Source organism: Tympanuchus pallidicinctus, unplaced genomic scaffold (genome assembly GCF_026119805.1).
Source record: "Tympanuchus pallidicinctus isolate F22 unplaced genomic scaffold, pur_lepc_1.0 scaffold4, whole genome shotgun sequence".
Taxonomy (NCBI): domain Eukaryota; kingdom Metazoa; phylum Chordata; class Aves; order Galliformes; family Phasianidae; genus Tympanuchus; species Tympanuchus pallidicinctus.
The window spans coordinates 47,566,786-47,589,477 of NW_026294758.1; the positions used below are offsets into that span (position 1 = coordinate 47,566,786).

The 22,692-nt window shown below is 43.2% G+C and overlaps 1 protein-coding gene and 1 long non-coding RNA gene across 4 annotated transcripts; one reads left to right on the forward strand and one right to left on the reverse strand.

Annotated features, from left to right (window-relative positions):
• Positions 1-212: 212 nt before the first annotated feature.
• On the reverse strand, positions 213-16,014 carry VLDLR (very low density lipoprotein receptor). 2 transcript variants are annotated; one of them, XM_052700931.1, is made up of 19 exons: positions 15,762-16,014; positions 11,572-11,691; positions 10,460-10,582; positions 9,604-9,726; positions 7,882-8,253; positions 7,658-7,780; positions 7,455-7,577; positions 6,899-7,018; positions 6,698-6,823; positions 6,129-6,300; positions 5,584-5,808; positions 5,292-5,410; positions 4,769-4,908; positions 4,515-4,656; positions 4,056-4,202; positions 3,052-3,141; positions 2,598-2,672; positions 2,324-2,493; positions 213-1,824 (listed from the first exon to the last, which is right to left on the reverse strand). In XM_052700931.1, exons 1-19 carry the CDS (start codon positions 15,895-15,897, stop codon positions 1,789-1,791), a joined length of 2,682 nt encoding a protein of 893 aa, XP_052556891.1. In that variant the 5' UTR covers positions 15,898-16,014; the 3' UTR covers positions 213-1,788. The 2 variants fall into 2 exon arrangements, with proteins under 2 accessions (XP_052556891.1, XP_052556893.1); XM_052700933.1 differs by lacking the exon at positions 3,052-3,141.
• A 37-nt stretch (positions 16,015-16,051) lies between these two features.
• On the forward strand, positions 16,052-21,488 carry LOC128089471 (uncharacterized). Of its 2 annotated transcripts, none has more exons than XR_008210519.1 (2): positions 16,052-16,187; positions 17,113-21,488. It is a non-coding gene; the product is annotated as an uncharacterized LOC128089471 (long non-coding RNA). The 2 variants fall into 2 exon arrangements; XR_008210518.1 differs by lacking the exon at positions 16,052-16,187 and adding an exon at positions 16,659-16,999.
• The last annotated feature ends 1,204 nt before the right edge of the window (positions 21,489-22,692 follow it).

Sequence of the window (22,692 nt, forward strand, 5' to 3'; positions counted from 1 at the left end):
GGCTTGGCCACAACGAAGCACAGCACAGTTCATGGGAGTGACAATTCAAGACCAAGATCCAAAAAATGAATCTGGCATTAAGAAAATGAGTGAGCAGAAGATGGCTTCCCTAGTCATAAATTGGAGACTACTAAAGTAGTCATAGCATAAACATCGAAATCTTTGCATTTCTTGACTCCAATCACAGAACAAAGTACTTGAACCACAGAAGCTGCAAGGTAATTCAGTTGTTGTTCTTTATTGCACTAGTATACAAGGAATAGATCTGGTGCTACCAAATTGAACACAGAAACAGAATGCACTAGACAGCTACTAGGGGGATGAATTCCACCTTCTAGAGTCAGAACAGTTGTAGAGATTATTAATTGTTGTGTTCACCCAGGAGAAAGGCTCCAGCAGTGAAGGTGATCAGAGCCAATACTATAAATTAACAATCTAAGGTGAATTGTTAACTCAGCTTGCATTTTAAGTTAAATTCCCCAAGGTATAAGCAAGTAGGAAAAGCTCAGCAGGTCCACCTACTTCATCTGTTGAAGGCAGAGCACCAATAAAGTACAAGGGTCAGCATCACTCACACAATGGATCAGTTCCTCCCCTCCTACTCCAAATCAAACAGCGCCCTTGCTCCAGAAGGGAAGGAAACACTACCTCACAGGTGTAGCAACATGGGCTTTTTGGCTCTGAGACTCCCAGAGCAGGCTGCCATGGTAAATAATAAAGCTACACCTCTGCCATTCCTTCATGCAAACATAGGCACTAAGATGCCATCTGCACTGTAGCTGCCATCAAGAATAAGGGCTAACAACTTGTATCACTGCTAGCTTGTACTATGCAAGGCATTTACATTTACCTGACTGATACTGCTTTGATACCCACCTCTGGCATGTAGCATCTGTCAGTACTACCTCTTGTGCACTGAAGTGTAGTTGTGGACTGATAGTAGCTAAAAAAAAAAAATACTACTCCAGTTGTCCAGCTGGACTCTTATAAAAGACAACAAGGTCAGACCCCTGCTCAAGCAGCTGTCAGGTCAGTACTCCCTTCACAGTCTAGGCACTGCTGAAATAACTTCAGCCAGCACTTCACACTCTTACTGACTCTGGAGATATGTTCCACTACAGTGGGAGGAGAATAATGGAGACCAATACTTTAACTGCTTAGTTTTTTTTTTTTTTTTTTTTTTTTTTATTTTCTCCCCCTTCTCTGAATTTCAGATTTACAGTGGTTTCCCCAAAGAGCATTCATACCTGCAGAGCTCTAAGAGGTATGAGACAAGATTATTTCAGTCATACATACAAAATTACTTATGCTTACAAATTTTTGGCAATCATAGTAACCCGTTTTTTCCTATTGCCATTGCCCCAACCATTGAAAAAGACAGTGTACAATAATTTACATTTTAAGTATTTCAAAGTGCTTGATAGTGATTTTCCAGAAATATTTACAAGTGGCATATACACATATGTACAGCTGTTATACTATAGCACAAGTTGTGGCTGGAATATGGCTTTCTATGGAAAGTGCTTTGTATTTGGCCAGTGGTGTTACTGACTGACCAATTCAAGGGTTACTGATAAAACAGTAACCACTAAAAGCTGAATTGTTGTGGACAGGTATTTACAGAGTTGGTTGTTAAGCTGTATAAAACAGCAAATTATGTAAGTGTTCCATACACAAAGTTTCTTCATTCTTCCAAAGAACGGAGGAAGTCTTTCAGCCACAAGCATGTTTATCATCCCCGTAAGTGTAAAACACAAAGTAAACTGAAAGTGATTACTGATCCAGTGCTCACAGCATATCATCATCTGTGCTTACAACAGATATCTGTAAAAAGAAAAGAAGCGTGTTAACTACAATTTTACCAATAAAGGACAAAAAAAAAACAAAAACAAAAACAAAAACAACCAATGCAAGTCTTTGCTATAGGGCAGTCTGAATTATGTTCTAGTTCTGCAGGCTAAAAACTTGCACTGGTTTACTCCATCTGAGTAATACAGCAGAAGTTGCCTGCTATGACTTAAATCTTGATTAAAAGTATGAGCTCTCAATTGATTCAGCCCAGTAGTTTCGAGCAGTCAGTATGCCTCTGCTTTCCAAAACAGCCACCTCCCCCAATTTACAGAATCATGGAATCCTTGGAGTTGGAAGGGGCCTTTAAAGGTCATCTAGTCCAACTGCCCTGCAATGAACAGGGACATACACAACCAGATCAGGTTGCTCAGGGCCTGATCCAGCCTCATCTTGAAAGTCAATCAGCAGTCCTCTGCTACATCTAGTCTGAGGACTAGCTTGGAACCTCAGGCATGTCAATCAGTTTACTTACTGCAGGGTAGGTGTGTCCAACTGAACCACCATGTCTGCCAATATCAATTGTGAGATCCTCTTCTGTAGTTTTCAGATAGACGGGATTATCAAAATTCATGCTTTTCATGTTCTTGTGCTGCCAATTACGCCACATGAAGTAGCCAGCCACTGCAGCCATCGCCAGCAATACTTTAGGAAGAGACATACATTTTAAGTATAGAGTAGCATCAAGTCAAACTTGTGAACAAGAAGAGCTTACCACACCAAAAGGGATCTCAACAAATGGTACTCACAGATAGGAAGAACAGCCCAAGCTCCTGCTGCTCCTCTTGCAGCTACTTCAGACACCACACTACTGATGTTGAAACCTACACAAGAATTGATAAAGTAATGAGGTTGCTTAATCACAAGCTAGCAGATTTTTTCATTAAGCCCAAAAGTTGCTCCAAATTATTAGGTTAACATTCTACAAGAACAGCGCTAAGAGGCTTCATCTTAAGAAGTTTTTTTTTGCTACCCTTCTTTGAGCACTTTTTGCGTTTCATGGAACCTACAGGTTCCATACATACAGTCATAAATAAACAAATTCCGTTTATCACATACTCCAGCTGTTGTACTTCTACTACATACATGAAGTAGCTTGTTTTTTCTACTTGCATGCAAAGGAGAAGATTTCAAGTATGCTAGTAGGTCAGTTTGCATTTCTCTTATCTTTTGTTTAGCAATCTGAGTTATTGGGACCAGTACCTCCAGGAACTAGTCCAACAGTTGGAGATTTTTCAGTTGTGCTGGTATCTTTAGTCTCAGTGTAAGCCACAGTTGTTCCAGTACCTGAAACTAATTATAAATCAAGAACCCAGTTAATCCTAAAGTTCTGCAATGGCTTAACTATGACAGCCATGGCAGCAAATGCTTAGCAGATGGCAGAATGGTCATGCAGCTTGTTAGCTTTATTGGAAACACTGACATTAGTTATTTCAGTAAGTACAGCTTCCACTGAAGGTGTTGATCAAAAATGATTCCATGAACCAAGTAAGCCAGTTAAACAGGCATAAGCTTTATTTGAAGTAATTGAAAATATAAGCCACCCTACTCCTTATTTCAGGCTCCCTGTATAATATTTGGTTCCATAGAGTCAAATACAGCCTTTGACTTTCATTGTTATCCTATACAGCAGCCACTACCTTCAGCCAATGGAGAACCATGTCCTCACATTCACTGCTTTGACTGGAGCAGTCAATTGACATGCAATTTATTAAGAGACACCTTGGAGATTCTACTGCCACTAGGTTGGACAAACAAGCTTGCCACACAGCCAGCACTCAGTGTACTATCAGCAGCAGGTTTGCATGGAACTGGAAAGGAGGTACACAAACTCAGCATGATCAGCCCATAAGCATTTCAAGATAGTGGATTCACTGTACTGCAATGTTAGTTTATACCCCCAGTTTTCTAACAAAGGGACCAGATATGCTTTGTGCACATGCCTGCTGTCTGCAGAAAGCTGTGGAAGCACAAGGTCTTACTGCAAATGATGATGATACAGAAGCCAGGCATGGACTTTGAACAGTACCTGCAGACTTGGAGGGCAGCTTAATGCATGCTAGAAGACCACCCTCTCCAAGAGGAGTTGCATCATATTTACTCATGCAAAGTTGTCAGTCTGTACTGTCATTGTTGCCTCTTACAGGTTTAGCATTCTGATTCCCAATTCTTCCCCCATAAGTCCTGAAAGAATTTTGTTACCATACCTTCACATCTCAGACCATCCTCCTGCAAGACATATCCAGATGGACATGCACAAGTATACTTCGGAGAGTGTTCATTTATCTGAGGAGCAGGCAGGCACAGGTAGCTACAGCCTCCATTTACCATGTTCTCTTCACACCAGTTCCTGCCTGTTGGTACAGGTTCATTTTAAGTGATTGACAGGAGTGAGCTTTCATGCTCCAGAGGTACAGCATAATTTTTTGCTCAGTAGTTGCTCTAGTAAGTTGTTTATCTCTGCAGGTTATATCTGCTCTGTCCAAGCAAGAAAAACTGCAACTAGATTCTCTCTCAAACCCAGTGAGGATGCTAGGCTAGCTGAAAGCTTCAAGTACCAAAATGAATTAGATAGTATACAGGGGTAGGATACCATTTGGTAACATACAATCACGGCAGGCTTCATGCAAGTATATGCTGTTATAACTATAAACTGTGGTAGTTACCTGAAGGCTGAACAAGTTCATGATAAACAATAATGTCCTGTGCATCATTGAGGTTGTTTACTAGGGTGACCAATTCAGCTCCAGTAAATTTGTTGGCACCATAGACTGCCTCATTCTCTCCATCAATCCAGAATACACGATCCTAGAAAATAGTCATTACCTCCCATTATCTCTATGTTTCTTTCAGCACAATAATTGCTAGCCACATACTAGGAAGAAGAGCTCTGACAAGTACTGCAGCAAGCCATTCTTACCTCAAATATTGTTAGAGCAAGAGGATGAGGAAGGAACATATGAGACTTCAGCACAAGTCTACGATCCTGGCCATTCAGATCCACACTTGACAGCATATGTAGCTTAGAATCAAGCCAATACAGACGGCTTTTTACAAGATCTAGGAGGAGAAAAGAAATACCAAACACCACCACTTATTGGCTACATGGACAAGACTGCCAGAGCTTCCTGCGAAGGCTGCAACACCCACAGACTCAAGAACAGTTGCAGTCTACCATACTGTTTCTTATTATATTTGAATGCAAAAAACTGCTGCAGTGCTGCCTAAGCACACTGTGCCTCAGCGAGGATACAGAACAGTGCAGGGAAGGTTACCACTTCAGCATCTGAAGTGCTGCACCTGTTTGTAGTGTCTCTAGGCATGCAAGAGCTTCCCGATATCAAAAGCTGAAAATAGTTCTCTAAAGGATGACCTTGGCTTCTGTACCCAAGAGACTGCTAAAGCTCCACACTACCTCTGGCACAGAGATAAACTCAACATACCTAGAGCAATTCCATTAGGCCACTGGATTTCTGTTGTCACAAGCTGCTGTCTGTCAAATCCATTCATTCCTGCTTTTTCAATTTTCGCTGGTTCACCCCAGTCTGACCAGTACATAAAGCTGTGAAGCAGAATTTATGTTACATAACACACTATAGTACTGTGTAGTATCACTTTTAAATTATGACATTTGCTAACGAGTAGCTAGACAAAGGCTGTGTAAATCAGCTATCAAAACACACATGGATTAGATGGTAGATTTGTTCTTTCCAGAGAACTAGGACAAATACTCACCCAGACAGAGGATCCACAGCAATAGAAGCTGGCTCTCTCAGCTCAGAAAGAAATAAAACCTTTCTTTTCTTGCCATTCAGGCTTGCCACTGAAATGGTCTTTGCAGATGAATCAGTCCAGTAGATATTCTTATAAATCCAGTCAACAGCAATTCCTGCAGGGCTGTATATGTTGTCTAGGATTCTAGTATGTGTACCAACTTTATCACGGGTATCAATAGAAGCACTGGAAAACAAAAATTACTTGCTTTTACTCCTCTTTCTCCCCACAGATTACAGCTTTGCACACTTCAGCAAATGCTGCATGCCCAGGAGCTGTGTGCATTCTAGAAGATGTACTTGTAAAACCTTAGAAAAAATCTCAATTGAACCTGATACAAGGAAGTGCAATAAGTGTACACATGCTAGCTCCAGGAGGTTGTACCTGCTCTGCTTAGTCATGGACATCAGTTATCTAGTTCTCAGCACAAGAGCCTACAGGAGAATCGTGGGTAAAATGCAGGATGCTAAGGGTAGCACTAAGAGTTAGAGGCCAAGTCCATTTACCTGAAAATTGCTTTTTGGCTGAAGTCAGCCCAATAAAGCTTTTGCTCAGCAATATCAGCATCTAGAGCAACTGTGTTTCTTAGCTGCTCTACTAGTTGAATGTATTCTTTTCTCTCAAGGCCAATCTTCCTGATATCCCGTCGGTTGGTGAAAATTAGACATGGTTCTTTCCCTGCAGAAAAAAGTATATATTATCGATGCTTCTAGACATCAAGTCACATACCAATGGCCTTCAAGACAGTTTTAATGAATTGTATTTAGTATCTGCCATTCCACACTTGGAAACGGATGCTGAAAAACATCTTAGCTGTACCATACCCCATTCTTTTCTTCCTTTATGATGGACGCTCTCCTCCCCGGGAGAAAGTTTGTCAGGTAGACATGGTTGCTTTAAGTGCTGTGTCATAGCATTATTCAAAATGCTAGGACTGTCCAGGTCTGTAGAAGTTACATTGTTAAGAGCACAACCAGGGTCACAACTACAGTACCATGAAAATTTACATCACCTACTGCCTCACTTCAAAGCAATGGCTTCAGGCTTAGAGATATTGTCTTATGCCAATACTTACCCACAGCCTTGCACACTCCTGTAGCAAGATCCATCTGATAGCCACGGCTACATTCACACTTGTAACCCCCTTTCAGGTTGATACAGATTTGGCTACAGATACCAGGATTCTGACATTCATCAATATCTGTGAAGAGAAATAAATTTTGTTCTCATCTACAGTATTACTAGTAGGTTTACTATTAACTTATTTGATACTTGCCTCCACAGGTTCTCCTGTCTACAAGCTCAAACCCAGCTGGACAGTCACATTCATAGCCAATAACAAGATCTCTGCAGATGTGAGAGCATCCACCATTGTTGACTAAACATTCATTTATGTCTAGAAGAGAAGAATTGGTCATTTCTTAAACAGCATATATATGTAGTCCTAAAATCTTAGTTATGGAGTGCTGTACCAGACACTCATCTGCTTTCGCACAAGGAGAAAGATCACAGTGGTACTTGAAGTCATTTGAAGAAGACCACCTCAAGACCACATATGCTCAGCTATCAACATGCTGCTTGTGTTATAAGTAGGCATCAGCAGAATAAGACTGAGGATCCTGTAACCTTCAGAGTTTAATGAACTCATGTATCTTCAGGTCACAAAGTCATCCCAATAGTCAGTTTGGCTATGATAAAGAACAGTTCTATTAACTGGGTTACTCTTGTTTATTTTTGCTACTAAGTAAATACACATAAGTATTTCAGCCCAACATTTGACAGCTGAGAAATCATTTAGTTGTTAGCACTGCACAAGAAGTTTGTTCACTTACTACATTCCTTGAGAGGCTCATCACTCCAGTCCTTGCAGTCTCCCTGACGGTTACACACTTTATTAATATCTATGCATTCGCCGCTTCTGCACTTGAATTTGCCAGGTCCAGAACACTGAATAACTGAGATAATGAAGACTATGAGGAGGCTGCGAGCTTCAGCAACTCTGCAAGTCTTCAGTCTTGATTAGCTGCACACTCACCATTGTTACAGTTTGCTTCATCAGTGCCATCCAGACAGTCTCTCACACCATTGCACTGCCTACTCCCATGGATGCAGTTCCCATCTTCACACCTGAACTGGTCTGGTCTGCAGGTCCGAGAAGCTGTGGGGACAGCCATTAGACAGTTTGACTCCTGAAGTCTGCCAAAGGAAAGACAGGGGCCAAGGAGCACCTCCTATAGAAGAATGACCAAGTCAACTTACGGCAGTTGATTTCATCACTTCCATCTTTGCAGTCAGGATCTCCATCACAGCGCCACTTCTTGTGGATACATTCACCCGAGCCACACTGCACCTCACTGGTAGAGCACTTCACAGGAGGTGCAGGCTGTCGGCCACATTGCTCCAAAGACTCATCAGAGTGGTCAGAGCAGTCAGCATCATCATCACACACCCAGCTGATAGGGATGCAAGTTGAGCTCTTGCACTGGAACTCATGAACACCACATGTTGGAGGTGCACACTCCAACTCATCACTACCATCACTGCAGTCATCTTGACCATTGCAGACAAAGCTCTTGGAAATACACTGTCCACTACTGCATGTGAACTCTGCTGCACTACAAGTCACGTTGCCTGCAGTAACAGGAGTGAAAAATATTAGCAGGTTATCATAAAGAAGACTTTTGAAAGAACATGTTTTGCTTTTCAGTTTCTTTGCTCTATCAGCTGTAAGCTGACAGTAGGTCAATATCCTGTACAAAGAAGGCTCTGGGATAATCTTATTGACCACCTACAAGGCACATATGACATATGAACTGCTGTCCTTGCCTTAAGCATGAAAAGTGAGAAACATCAGTTCTGAGTTACTGAGTGAAAATTTTGAAGCAGTGAGTTTGTTCTGCTTTAGCATGCTAGCCTTTAAGAAAACAGGCTCAGAACCTGTGAACCAGAGACAGAAGGTAAGAGAATTGCTAACTCTGGAATATAGTCTAAGGTATTGGTAGCCAGATGGTCAGCATGCACTGTAGTTTGAAATTGAAGTGTTTTGTGCCAGGATAGTAGTGGCTCATATACCTGGGCCACTGAAGATAAGCTGATGAAGATCTTGCAAAAGTTGGTCCTGTGACATTAAGCAGTCGCAGAACTTCTGTTGGTACAGATAATACTGGTTTTATAGTAACATAGCTAGCAGCTCAGTATGCCTAGGCTGATAGTTCTATCAACTTCATTAGAAATGCTGTCTGTAGATATACTTGTCAGATTAAATCATTTGCTTGCTGAAAAAGACAGCTACCCCACAGATGCAGAGTACAAGTCCAAAGATCTGTACCTCATTAAGCCATCCAGGCAAGGTAGCTGTGGTAGAAGCAAGCCCTGTAACTCTGCTTCAGCAAATCTGTCTCACCTCAGGACACCTCAGGCAACTCATTTACAGCAAAAACATTAGAACAAGCCACAAACACTGCACCCTAAGAGGCAGCTTTGGCTTCACTTGTGGACTGGCTTGAAGTTGCCCCTTAACGCTTGAAAGCCAGCTTCCCTAATCTACACTTTCAAATAAGCGTGCAAAATACTGTAAAACAGGGCTATGTAGTAAATTAGCTGCTTCCTTGGCCACAAATCCCAGCTACATCTTTAGGAGACAAACTTAATATAAGGAGCAAGTAGAGTTATCTGTTAAGAAACCCTAAAAAGAACAAATTCTGATGGTTTATCTGACATGTAACTAAGCCTACAGCTATTCCCAAAACTAGCCAGAGAAAAAGACAGATGCTGAATAGCTTACGCTGTTGTATTTCTTAATTTCGAAGTGTAGAGGACTGTTAGAAAAGATCTGGTTTTTTTTAAGTGGGCTGCAATACATATAGGTTTAAGAAAATAGTGATATAATAAATTTATCTTCCCAGGTATACTGTCCAGCTAGCTCCTTTTCAGACAAGTCAATTTCAAATAGAGTTATGCAGCCACCATTTCATCCCTTACCACAATTCTCTTCATCTTCTCCACTGTCACAGTCTTTTTCACCATCACATTTCCAGGACACTGGGATACATTGGGTTGACTGAGGACCACAGCTGATTTCATTTACCCGGCATGTTCTCATATCTATTGAAAAAAGTTTAAGTTCAATTTAAGAGTTCTGAAATTTAAGAGCTATTGATCTTGGATTTTAGCAGTTGTCCTGAAAGTTGAGTCTGAAAGGTTGCTGCTCTGAACACAGCCAGCATCCAATGAAATCATTGGCTCTAACATGGAAGAGGCTATATTAGTCTGTACTATTCAGTATATTTAAAAAAAAAAAAGGAACAGGAAGCATCTTTTAAAAGTATCTCTGTCACAGTAGCTTTTGTGATTGAATATCACAAACTATTAAACTGTAGGAGACTAGGTAATACACAGTCTGCTAATCTCATAGTCAGAGATTAGTACTACTGCTTCTGTACCCCCAGCTCAAAGTCAGTCACTTAGTTCCTACGGCTAGCCCTGGTTAAGTAGCTGTCTTGGAGGATGGTGATCACTCTGAACATGACACAGGCCTGCAATGCTGTGCTTAACTTCTCTAGTTGTAACAGAAATCTCGTATTTGCTATCTTTAGCCAAGTACAAGTGCAGACGTCCCAGTTCTGAATCCTTTTAATCAGCAGTAAGTCTTGTCAAGACCTTGATGTGGCCAAAAGCCAAGCTAGTCCTTATAGAGATGCATTTCCAAGACAAGTGAAACTTTTTTTTTTTTTTTTAAAGAAAAAAAAAAAGAAGGCAAGCCAGGTGACAAGTAAGAAAGAAGTCAAATGGGCACAACCTGCTGGCTTGCCTGCACTGACGGGCAAGGCACACTTACGGCACAGTTCAGCACTCTCGTCAGACCCATCCTCACAGTCTGGATCCCCATCACACTGCCATCTGTTTGGCACACACTGACCACTGTTACACACAAAGTCAGATTCAGCACAAGTCTTCTTCACTGAAAGGGAAAAAGATAGGCACTTTTTTAATACCAGATGTCAGTTTTTCTGTTGGCAGCTAGAGACTAGCTACCTCACCCCCAGGAAACCAGTGCAACAACCTTTAGTTCTTGGATGTCTGGTGTTTTGTTCCTCCCCCCCCCCCCCCCCCCCCCCCCCCCCCACCAGCCTAACACCACCACTATTTGATACTTCCCAGAGAGTTATACAGCACACAGAAACACTTATACTCCCAAAAGCAGATACTGAAGGACTGCTAATGTTAAAGAAGAGTAGCTAGGTAGGTAGAAAAGCCATGATTTCATTTACACATGAGTTAAATTAAGGTCTGTTAACAGCTATTTTCAGATTTTGAACTTCATGCTCATTATCAAGGCATTTGATTTGTGGTGTCATTACAGAAGCCTGGTACTATGTAACCCAACTGCATAACTCAAGCAGACCAGCAGTCCAGCCACACCACTGCTGGATATGAAGTCTGTTCTGCCTTGTCTCTAAGTATGTCTAGTCACCTGCCCTGGCCTTCATGTCAATAAAAACCATCAGGCTGGCAGCCAGAGCTAGAATCAGTGTTTACAAGAAATGCAGTAGAACCACTTTCACACATAACAGGACATCTAACCTTGCAATAGCCATCAGCTGCATACAAACGGCAACAAGCTTCTACTGTGTTTTCAAGCAAAAACTGAAAAACACTGTTGCATTCTAGGCAATTGCCACCCCCAGCAAATAAAGTTTCAGTCATAAGCCTTTGTCTCAATTCCAGAAGACTTCCAGGGACTAGGAAAATTCAGCTGCATCATACTGATACAGGACACCTAGATAGTCCCCCAGCTTTTCTATGCAATTCTTCCTCTAATCTGTATTAGAGCTGTAAGAAATGCTGGTCAGAATAAACATCTCTCCAGTTACCCACCTTCTGCTGTTAACCCCTACTGCAAACTACTAAGTACAGCCACAAAGGGATTACTGCTGCTTGACTACTTACCACAAGCACTTTCATCACTGCCATCTGAACAGTCTTCATCACCATCACATTTCCAGAGTAAAGGAATACAGCGCCCATTACTACAAGGGAACTGGGATTCCTCACATTTTGTTTTTGCACCTTTAATGAAAAGAAAAGAACCTGAGCCCCTGTGCTACTTAGCACTATTTCCTTTGTTCCATCCCATACTCAATAAACAGATGTTTTCATGCTGATGCCAAGCATGAATTATTTTATTGTTGCCACCTTTGTGAATCACGACAGTAGAACCAGAAGTTTTCCTTCACTGTAAAACTGCAGAGATTAAGCAGTATAACAGTTTACCTGCCAGATGGTAGTAAATCAGTCTCAGTGTTCACAATATTGAGCTTTCATTTTTAAGACAGGGTCAAGTTTGCAAGGCAAAGGGATGCTCATGAGCAGGCTCCTGCTGCCTACAGCCTGTCTCTGCATTCTAAAAACCTCCACAGACTTTGATCAAGCTGCTTTTAAACATGAATAAATTTCAAACCGGACTGGCATTCCAGTACTCTGAAGATAATGTATTACAATCCCAAGATGTTTGTAAAGGTGGCTTAGATATCAGCTCTATAACTGAACAACATTTTTTCATCATGTAAGTTACTTCAGTAATAGCCCCAAAGTTACAGAAATTACAATAATGAACAGAGATAGTTCCCACTATCTGACTGTTAACAGAGTCCCCATGAGCAAGAGTCCACAGAGGCATTCCTTGGTAGATGCAAAAGGAAGTGCGATGACATATCTGTATGTTTTCCTCATTATTAAAGCTAGGTCTAGCATAACGCTAAGAGAGCAAGACAATTTATCACTTCTTTCTGGAATTAAGTCTCTTGTCTGCAAACTGTTAAGCCTGATTATTAATATGCTTAAGTCAGGTACTCTTGTTGTGCATGATGCTTGAAGTGAACTCTCCAGAATATCTTCCATCCTGAAATGGTATGTCCCTGTCCCTCAAGGGAATATGCTTTGTCTCGAAGCCCTGCCACAACTGTCAGTGAAAGCAGCAGCATGCCTCTTTAGCAGAGAAGCCAGATCTGTTCCACGTAATGCAAGTCTGTGAGTACATACATAAGTTTTGGCTGCACATGTCTATGGCATGATGCAAAACTCCTGCTCCTCCTTGATCTACTGTAATGGTGGTGCTCCGTTTCGGCCTTCCACAGCTTTGATAGGGCATCTAATTTTAGCAGAACTCCACTTGCTATTTTATATCTTTGGTGTATGACATGCAATATGCAAGACAGTTTCCAAATGAAGGGAAGCCAATAAACTTTCTGAAACCAATCCATTTCACATTATACTGCTAGCTCTCAAGCATTAGAAAACAGCAAGCACTGGACAGAGCATAAGCAAGAGAACAAGGGCAGTTTTACTTGCCAACTGTATAATGTAAATTCATGCTGTAAGTAAACGATTTGAAATAGCAGCTTATTGAGCTCTGATGTTTCAGCAGTTTTACTGGTTGAGTGAAACACTGACAGAGTCAAGCTGCAACATTTTGTTTTGTGGGAATTGTTTAAGGAGTGCCAGGACAACTGAACATCAGCACATACACTCTTCACTTCCATCACTCCTTTCCAGGGTGGGAGTTGTACCAGCAGGCAGTTTCCAACACAAGGTTTTCAACATTAACACTGCTTGGTCAACAGCTGTCAAACAAGCAGCTTGCCTAGTAGTGCCAGAGGGGAGACTTCAGCCAGCTGAGCGTGTACAGAGGCCACAGCTATCAGCTTGCTATCAGTTGGCATCACTCTACTGTCCAATTGCTGCTAACAGAAGTAGACATCTGCTTGCCTGGTCACACAGCATTCTAGTTATTTCTGTATTACTAGCTAAAACACAAAGTGACTGACTCCTGCTAGTTTTGAGACGTTCTTACCCAGGCTTTCGGAGTGGGAACAGCCAACCATTCCCAAAATAGCACGCCAGAGCACTATTAGACTAAGCCTGCCACTCAGGAGATCCCAAAATAACTCCCACAGCCTTTAGTTATGCTATTTCAAGCTAGAATAACTTAGTAAAGGCTTGCACAGTATATTGTAACTTACAGTGTAACACCACTTTGACCAAAAAAAACAACAGGGAAACACTCCACAAAGCTAAATGGAACAGGAGCTGAGCTGGGAGTTAAAGCTATAACTTCACAATCACTGCAAGGAGTCATCCCAAAGAGGTGCCATTTCTCTTGCAGCTGACCTACCAAAGCAACTACTTTTGTCAGCCTGTGAACAAATAAGGAATTGCTAGCCAAACACTCACCCACCAAGGTTATCATCTGTTGCTACTCCTTTAAGATAGCTCTCAAGCTCTGAAGGCCACACTCAGCAAGTTCCAGCTGATCACCACCTTCAGTCCCATCCTGCACTAAGCACAGTTCTGCAATGCCAGGCAGACATTTAAGCAAGACGCTACCACTCTAATCCACCATTCTTTGAAACAGCCTCATAGCTCAGCTGCTGCTTCTGTCGCTAGCCATCTAGTGATTTTCAGCTTGATATCAAACAACCATTAATTCAAAAGCTGTTCCACATGTGCTGGTCATACATCAGAACCTTTCATCCTCTTTAGAATAAGTCTTGGGTGGAAGAGGAAGACAAGTAACTACAAGTTACTTCTAAGCTAAGTGTCAGAAATATCACTGTACTGTTTCCCAGGTTACCCACTTCTGAGGAACAAACTTACAAGCAGGATGAAGGATCAGTTACCATTTCCAACTAAGTTAACACATCCAAAGCTTTTTCTCTTAACTCTGCCTTAACCATTTGTCTCCACTCCTTAAGCAGATTGTCAGTTTACTTCTCTGAGGCCAGCCAGACATGTGACAGTTGTGTGCTGTCATATGACACCAACTACCAGAAAAGCTTGCAATCCTGATTGGGAAACCCACACACAGAGGAACAAGCAGAGCTGCTTTGGGAGGCCACCACCTCAAACTGAATGAAGAAACTCAGAGGACTAGAGCTGCTGCAATGCCTGACTCCTCATAAGATTTCTAACTACCACGCACCAGTGGTCTCAGTGCCAGCAACTCCAACCTTCGTGTTACAGCTGTTAACCAAAGGGCCTGTGTCTACTGTAGAGAAGGCATGGAAGCAGTCTACAGATCAGGAAATGGAGACATGGTCTGAACACAGACTTCCTTCTCAGTTACGGTAGGAGAACTAGGAGGCAGTCTCCTGGCAGGGTCCTACCCAGCAAACCCCATGTCTAAACTGCAGCACACTGCTGGGGCTACAAAGCCTTCTCTATAAGCATGTGTTGAGAACACAACCAAAGCCAAACACTTCAGTGCACTTCAGAGCGCTGGTCAGGAGATTACAGCACACTGCTCCCAGGCCATCAGCTCAAATGCGGTACAACAACACACAGCAACTGCCCACCACCCCCCTAGGAGAGCAGCTCGTCTCCCGGAGAAAGAGAGAAGTCCGTTCACTGATTACCCCTCCAGTCAAAGGGAAAATGATTTTAATTGACCATGCAACTAGCTTAACGTTGAAGTTCCATTGCTGCAGAGGTAACCACATCGACACCGGCTACAACCACCTTCTGAGCTACCTGTGACGGCCCGCTTCGCGAGGGCTTCAGCGCGGTAAGGCTCAACCTCGCCGCCAGGTGGAGATCCCCCATGGTGGTTACAGCTGGCCCGAAGGAGCCACGCCAGCGCTGCTGGATGCCACCAAGCCGAAGTTGCAGAGTAGTTTGACAACCCCTCCGGCACGGTGGGCCGTCCCGGAGCTGCCCTCTTCGCAGCCCAGCGTAGAGACCCTCCCTCACCGCCAGACATCGCCAAACCTCCCGCAGCAGCGGCGGCACCGCGGCGCTCCCGGCAGAGCCGCTCCGGGGCGGGGAGGGGCGAGCCGGCCGCTGGTTCGGGCCCACCCGCAGCGCCCCATGCGTGCTCTGTCCGCCCGTGGAAGCGGTGCCTCGCGGCGGAGAGTGGTGATGGCAGGCAGAGCCCGGAGGCCCCGCGCACTTCCCCTCCTCTCCGCGGAGCCCCAATCGCCCCCGCACAAAAGAAAAAGCACACCCCAACCAGACAAGGCGCACACACACACACACACAAAAAAAAAGCCCCACGAAAACAACCGAGAGAGGTGAAAGGGAAGAAGCGATCGCGGGGAGCGGCGGGAGCACCCCGGCGGTGCGCGCCCCAGCTCCGCACTCACCGTCGGTGGCAGTCAGCAGGCAGCCGAGGGCGAGCAGCAGGCAGAGCGCACCGCAGCGCGGGAGCGTCCACCGCCGCGCCCTACACCCGCCGCCGGCCACCGCGCTCCGATCTCCACGCTGCCGGCTCGACCGCATCGCCGCGCCGAGGGGACGGAGAGAGGGAGGGAGGAGAGGCGGGGAGGGCGGGCGTGCAGACGCCGCGGTCAGAAAGGCGACGAGGAAAGGAGGGCGCCGGAGACATGCACGGGGGGAGGGCGTCCCCGCGGCGCTCTTATACCAGCTGCCCGGCCGCCCTGCGCGGCCGTGGTGACTCACGGCGCCGCGCCGGGCCCCGGTTGGCTCGCCAGCGCCGCCCGCCCCCGCTTCCTCCTCCGCGGCACCTGCGGCCGCTCTGGCGTGCCCGCACACCGGCTCGGATCGGCGCGGTGAGTGGCGGCGCGGTGTGTGCCGCGGGCTGAGCTTCGCGTTCTTCCTGGCCTTCCTCCCGAGGGCGGAGGCGCGCGGCTCCGCTGCCAGCCCCTGCGCGTGGCCGGCGGTCAGGGCAGCCCCGGTGGGAGCGGCTGTGCCGGGCAGCAGCTTGCGCCGGCTTTGTTCCCGCACGCGCCGATCCCGCGCCCCGCCGCGGGGAGGGGGTGTTGCTGGGCCCTCCGCGCTGGGCAGCACCGCGAGGCGTGCCGGAACACGCGCCGACGGATGGCTGTTGCCAAAAGAGCGTTTGTTGAGTTCGGTGTCCCTTCGCCGCGTGCTCGCCTGCGTGTTTCCTCCCTCCCGCAGCAGAAGTTGGCTTAAACGAAGCGGGCGCTGCTTTTTGAGGAGGAAAATCGCTACTTCTGCATTCTGAAATCAGAGATTGTAGTTAGTAATTGCACGAAATGGTATGCCAAAGTCGTGTGTATTACAAGCTTACCCTTATATTTTAAGAAGGATAATTGGTGGTTTTGTTCTGCACGTGTAACCTTTTGAACATCCAGTTATATCTCGGTGAATGAAAAAAAGGATGGATCCTTAAAAAGCAAATGTGATTTTGTCTGTGGCACTATTAAAATTTACAACTGAGTTCTAGTGATTCTGTATCATATTTACTTTTTTTTGTATTTCACGTTAATTGCGTGTTCTATGCTCTTAATATCTTGGTGGAAATGCAAGCTTCAGTGAGATTCTTCATCCAAAAACAATTAAGGAGCAGGATGTGCTTTCATTCCTTGGAAGTGAAATCTTGAATTAAACTGACAGTAGTGTAAATTAGTTGTTGGTCACTTTCACTTATGGAATGATTCTTGGAATGAAGCACTGTTTGCTGTTCCATGCTGCTGAAATGCCATAACGTGTTTCTTTATGTGTTGTTTGCAGATGGAGCCCTACTTGAGTCATATCCAGTTGTGTCGTGATTCCACTGAAGCCAAATCACACCACTGCATTAATGACTTTGGAGTGGACTATCTCGCACTGGCATGTAACTAATGATCATCCAGGCCATCCAAATGGGCAAATGGTTGATGTTGCAGAGACTTATTAAAAAAGGGCAAAATTTAATTTCATGTAAATGGAGTACACCTGGAAATTGTATTTCTAATATGTAGATAAACGCGAAGAGAGCACTTCCTTTTGTTTACCTTCCTACAGCCCTCCCTCGTCCTGGCCTCAGGGGCAGGGTGGAAAAGCCTCTGCTTTCTCATTCTGCTTTGGATGTGGCATTGGCTGCTACAGCCATGTCCTTGCAAACATATGCTGCTTCCAACAAGAAAAATGTATTAAGTACAAGCGGGTTGACTGGGGTCCTCGAGAAGATGGCTTAGTTTAAGCGGTACTCTGAAAACATAGTTCTCTTTGCAGAACTTCTGCATGACAAATTGCCTTCAGTCGAGTGCTTACCCTTGCATGATCTGCTGTACTCTAGTCTGAACTTCATTTTCACAAATGGTCTGTTACCATTACAGAAATATTTCATGAGCTGAGTGAAGCAACACACAGCAAGACCCCAGTTCCACAGCAGTACACAATCAGATATAACTGAGTTTATGCTACTGGATGATGGTCTTTCTTATTTGTCTATGGGAGGTATAGATTCACTTGAAGGGAGAAGAGTGTCCCCTGCATTATCCATCCCTTTCTACATCTAACCATTTGGACTTCTAGAGCAAAAATTATGGTAAATACTTTTTTTTTTTTTTTTTTTTTTTAATGTTTCAAGTAAGTTAAGATGTGCTTGAGTCTGAACATTTGGTGTTATCTCCAGAATAGGATCTTGGACTGAAGAGGTCTCTCCCTTCCTTAGCATCCTCACAGGATACCTGCCTATTTTAGGAGGGGCATGGAGATAGCCACCCTTTATATAGTGACCTCTGTGCCTTGGGAGCCAGGAATGTCTGCATGGAGGTTTTGTGCCTTGACAAAGCTGTAGCCTTGCATAGGCAGTGTGGGGGGGAAAGGGTCTGTGGTGCATTCTGTGAGCAATGTGTGGCTTTGGCCACGCATGAGTACTCAAGCCCAGATAGATCTATACAAGAGAAGCAGAATAAAACAGTTTCGATTGTGAATACGCACTCCTGTGAGAAAAGCAACCCTTCTCTACGGATAATGGAAGGGTAAAGCATCCAGGGGAGCCTGAAGTTCAGTAAGGATGCCGAAGCTTGCAGGGAGTGTGAGATGGCTTTTTTAGTACTGAGACCTTTCATCATCTGCCTGAGAAATGCATAAGCATTGCTTTGTTTCTGTGTGTCGCTCTGAGTCTCTTTCAGTTCTTGCTGCATCTGTTTGAGTGGAACTTCTTCAGCTACCAAGAGATCAGGCAGCTAAAGGTGCAAGGTGGGTGAAAAAATGGGAGCACAGGATGGCATTGAGATAGAGAGCTGGCATTGCCACATTGTTCTTAAAGGTCCTGTAGCCAAGAGCAGTCTCAGAGAGTGTTCCCCTTGCTCACGTAACCTGCTGCTACTGGTCTGTCAGCTGTTACTCACATTACTATGTATCTGCTATGATGTTATTAATTGTGCACTATAAATACACATGATGTGCAGAGCACAGGGCTAATGTTTCCAAAAGCTTTTAGGCATTATCCAGGGCTAACATCCAGACTGTTTGAGAGACCAGAGAAAAGCATTCAGAAAATTTATTTCTAGTTGTGGCTTCTGCATAACTTGAACAGGCAGATTCAGTGGGCTTCACCAGATAGGAAATTTTTTGTCACAGGTGTCATCATTTGGGATGAGAGGACCTGCTGTCTTTGTGGAGTATTCTACAAATGATCTGTTCATACGTGCAGGGAACTGTAAAGAGTCAAGTGGTACTTGGTATTGAATTTTATAAATAACAGTTTTATAGTTGCTTATTCTTTTAGACAGTTCCTCATATCTCCATTTTGTTCCATGTACTATCACTGGCAAACATTTTTGAATATTTGGTGATGCCCCTTTGAAAAAAAAGCTGGAAAAGATTGCCAAGAAGCTTTGTGAACCAGCCAGGCATTGCCTTTGCCTTGGAAAGTGACCCTAGTAGTGGAAATGGCATCACGTTAACTTACCTTTTGGGAATTCTGATGGATATAAGGACCTAGAGACTTTACAGCATCAATTCACCTGAAAATGCCTTTGGACTTAGAATAGGCCTGGGTTCTTTGGGATAGTCGGCTGTTTTTATTGTGGAGTGTAAAATCAAAAGAGAAAACAAAGAACGTGAAGGGGCCTTCTGGAGTCGATACAATCTGTGTGAACTCAGTGTGTTTGGTCTTCCTTTATCTTTTTGCCTTAAAGACCTTATAGTCTCCCTTCCAAATGAGTTCCTGAAGCACTGGGATTACTAGTTTACCCTCAGGTCTTAAATCAATGAGACTTTTGCCTCCAGTTCCTTTGGTGAAGGACACAAAATGAGAATATGTCTGCAGCAGTAACTTAATGTAATAAAGAAAAAGAAAGCCTCACAGGGAGAGAAAGTAACAGTATCATGGGCTAGCTAGCATCCTGCCATAGGATTGCTTGCAAAAATACTGTCTTCAGAAATATGCTGCTATCAAAGATATCACTTGCTCATAAGATCGTTGTATGCCTAAACTGACAGTAATTGAAGGAGCTGTTCTTGTGTTTTTGAAGTGCAGAGCCAGGATCTATATAACTAACCTTAGTGGAGCTGTACACAGCCTAATAGAGACAGAATGCATCCTTTAGTAATAATATAGAATAAGTGTGTGCATGAATCCCTCTGCCCCACATCATTTGATACCTGTGTCTGAAGGAGAAATTGGCCTTTTTTTGTTTTTGTTTTTGTGTTATTGTTACAAGGTTTCTCAGCAAATTATATGGAAGCCTTTATCACTGTTAAAAATGCTACTCAGGTTTGTGTTGTGTGTTTTCTGTGCAGCTTGAGAAAATATAGTGATAATAACAAAATTTTCCACTTACAATACCCTGTTCCTATGTTGTTCTTTGGACACCTAACAAATAGGAACATAAGACTCACAAGCATATTCCCCTACCCATGCCATTAACATAATCTGAGATATAAAGATGAGGCATACAACTGACGTGTTGCTCTTCATTTTAGTACAACTTCTTTACAGTACTTTGCTATCAAAAGGGGTACAAGAAACTTGGGAGTATGTTAGGATATTCTTGTCCCTGTTGGATGCATTCTTCAATACTGGATACAATCTTTGGCCATCATGAAGTGAAATTTCCTGATTTCTTTGAGGACGTTTTTTTTTTTTCCTGTGCTGTGGATTACCCATTTTCTCTATGCAGGGTTTTTTCTTCCTGTAGCATGTGTAATATGAACAACAACACATTTTATTTAGTATTACAGTATTGGAGGATGTCAAAGCAGTTAAAGCGCTAATGTGCTTTGCACATTTTTTACAAAAAATGTCACCTGTTGGATCCAAAATTTCCTTTTTTTTTTTTTTTTTTTTTCTTCCCACTAGAAACTGGTAACATCTCAATTATGGTGAGAAAAGGGGATGAGTGGCTTCAAAATACAGCCCAGCTCATTTGGCAGCTGTGTCAGTACTTGAAGTTTTTATATTTATCTTTGGAAATAAGATATTCTTTCATAATTCCCTCCTGTGACATGCAGTGTAGATTCCAGTAATAAGCTAGATAGCTGATACCTCAATGTTTATTTTCAATATGCATAAGTTGCTCTGAAGGCTATGCTTCCTATTTATTTCTGTGGACACTACAATGAAGAGTACAAAATGACACTAGTAGAGCAAATTCTCAGCTACAAATCAGTTTTTCAACACTCACCACTATGAGCTGTGCGTTTTCATCAGCTGTGAACAAGAGCCTGCACACTGCTCTTGTAACAGTCTGCACCAGCAGAAGTGACCCACAGCTGCCGCTCCTGAAATGCGCCCCCCACCGCCTCACTGCTCAGCAAGCATCAATGAATGTCAGTAGGTGCCACTTTTTTTTCTGCACTGAGAAACTCAGCAACCCATCTTTGCTTCATCCACACTTCCATCTCAGGCGCCGTTTTGTCAGAGTGCCCCTGTGCTGCCTCCTGTCACGTGGCAATGAGACACTGGTGGGAATGTTCAACCTCTGCTGCCGTATCACCAATGTTTTCCTCTGACATAGTGGACCAACATTATAAAATAGGAACTGAGCTATATTCTGGGGAGTTTTTCCTGTGATACCTGCTTCTATTAATAGTGTTCACTACAATTCATCCAGAAGTAAATATTTGTAAAGCTTTCTGGTGGAAAATAAAGAGGAATTTTAATTTTGTTTGCATTTTCTTCATGTGTGCTCATGAGTAATAGTGATTTTGTGGCAGTACACACACATCTGATATCTGTGTTCCAAAATTGTGTTTGGTGTGGCAGGATATTAATACTTGGGTTCTTTGGAAAGGACGGAAAATGATGGTGTATATTAAAAATAATGAACAGAATTGATTTATATTTCAGTTTTGTTGTGCTTGTAGAGTATAGAAAGTATGATGAGGAATAGAAAAAAAATGTTACTGAAGAGTTTGCAATGGACCACTGTGTTCTTGAATACTAACAGAGAAGTTTCTTAATTGGATAATGAGGTGATTAGGGTATAACTGAAGATACATGAAATGTTATATTCCCTTAACACAAAACCATGAACAGATAACCTGTAACATTCTGGAGTCATTCAAATTTGTAGAATAATGTGGAAAAGATTACAGTCTGAACATTGAAAATTCCCAACAGGTCTTTATCTGAACAAGCGGTAGCAAATGTGAAAGAGAATTGTTCCTCTGCAGAAGGGCAAGCAGCGGAGACCTCTACTGAGGGAGTTCTCTGTGTGGTCAGATAGGCACTGCTTGGCAGTGGAAAAGGAGTAAACTAAGGGCATGGATAGTGAGACACAGTGGGCTCATCAGTTATTCAAAGCGACAGTGGACTGTGTCTTCCATGTCCCATGGTTGCTGCAAAAATTATCTGTTGACACACTGTGTGTTTCCTACTCATACTTTAAATGCACATTTCATTTCTTATCCCTAAGGGTGTTGTAAACTCTTGCCATTTTTATTGACTAGCTCTTTCTCTTCCCATTGTGTTTGAGTTTCATGGTCTTTTTTTGGATACCATCATCTGAGAGGGGGTGGGGTATTTGACAGGAAAGTGGTCAAATTTTCTGATGCAGGTGGTGTTTTGCAAGAAGTGGTGGACAGATTTACAAACTGAGGAAGTGCAGTATAATAGCACTTCCTTTAAATTTCAAATTACACTGAAGTTTGCCATCACTGGTGTCTTTGAATTTATATACAAGATATTATTGTTCTACATGTTGAAAAATTGTTTGATTCTGCTTACAAGGGAATTACTCCTGCAAAATGAAATGATGCCATGAAATCCTGATTCTCTGTCTGTTTAGATAATATAATGTAAATCAGTCTTTTTATCGGAATTGAATGGACTCTAGTTCTCGTTCTGCTGATTGAAATTCTGTTTTCTTGAGTCTG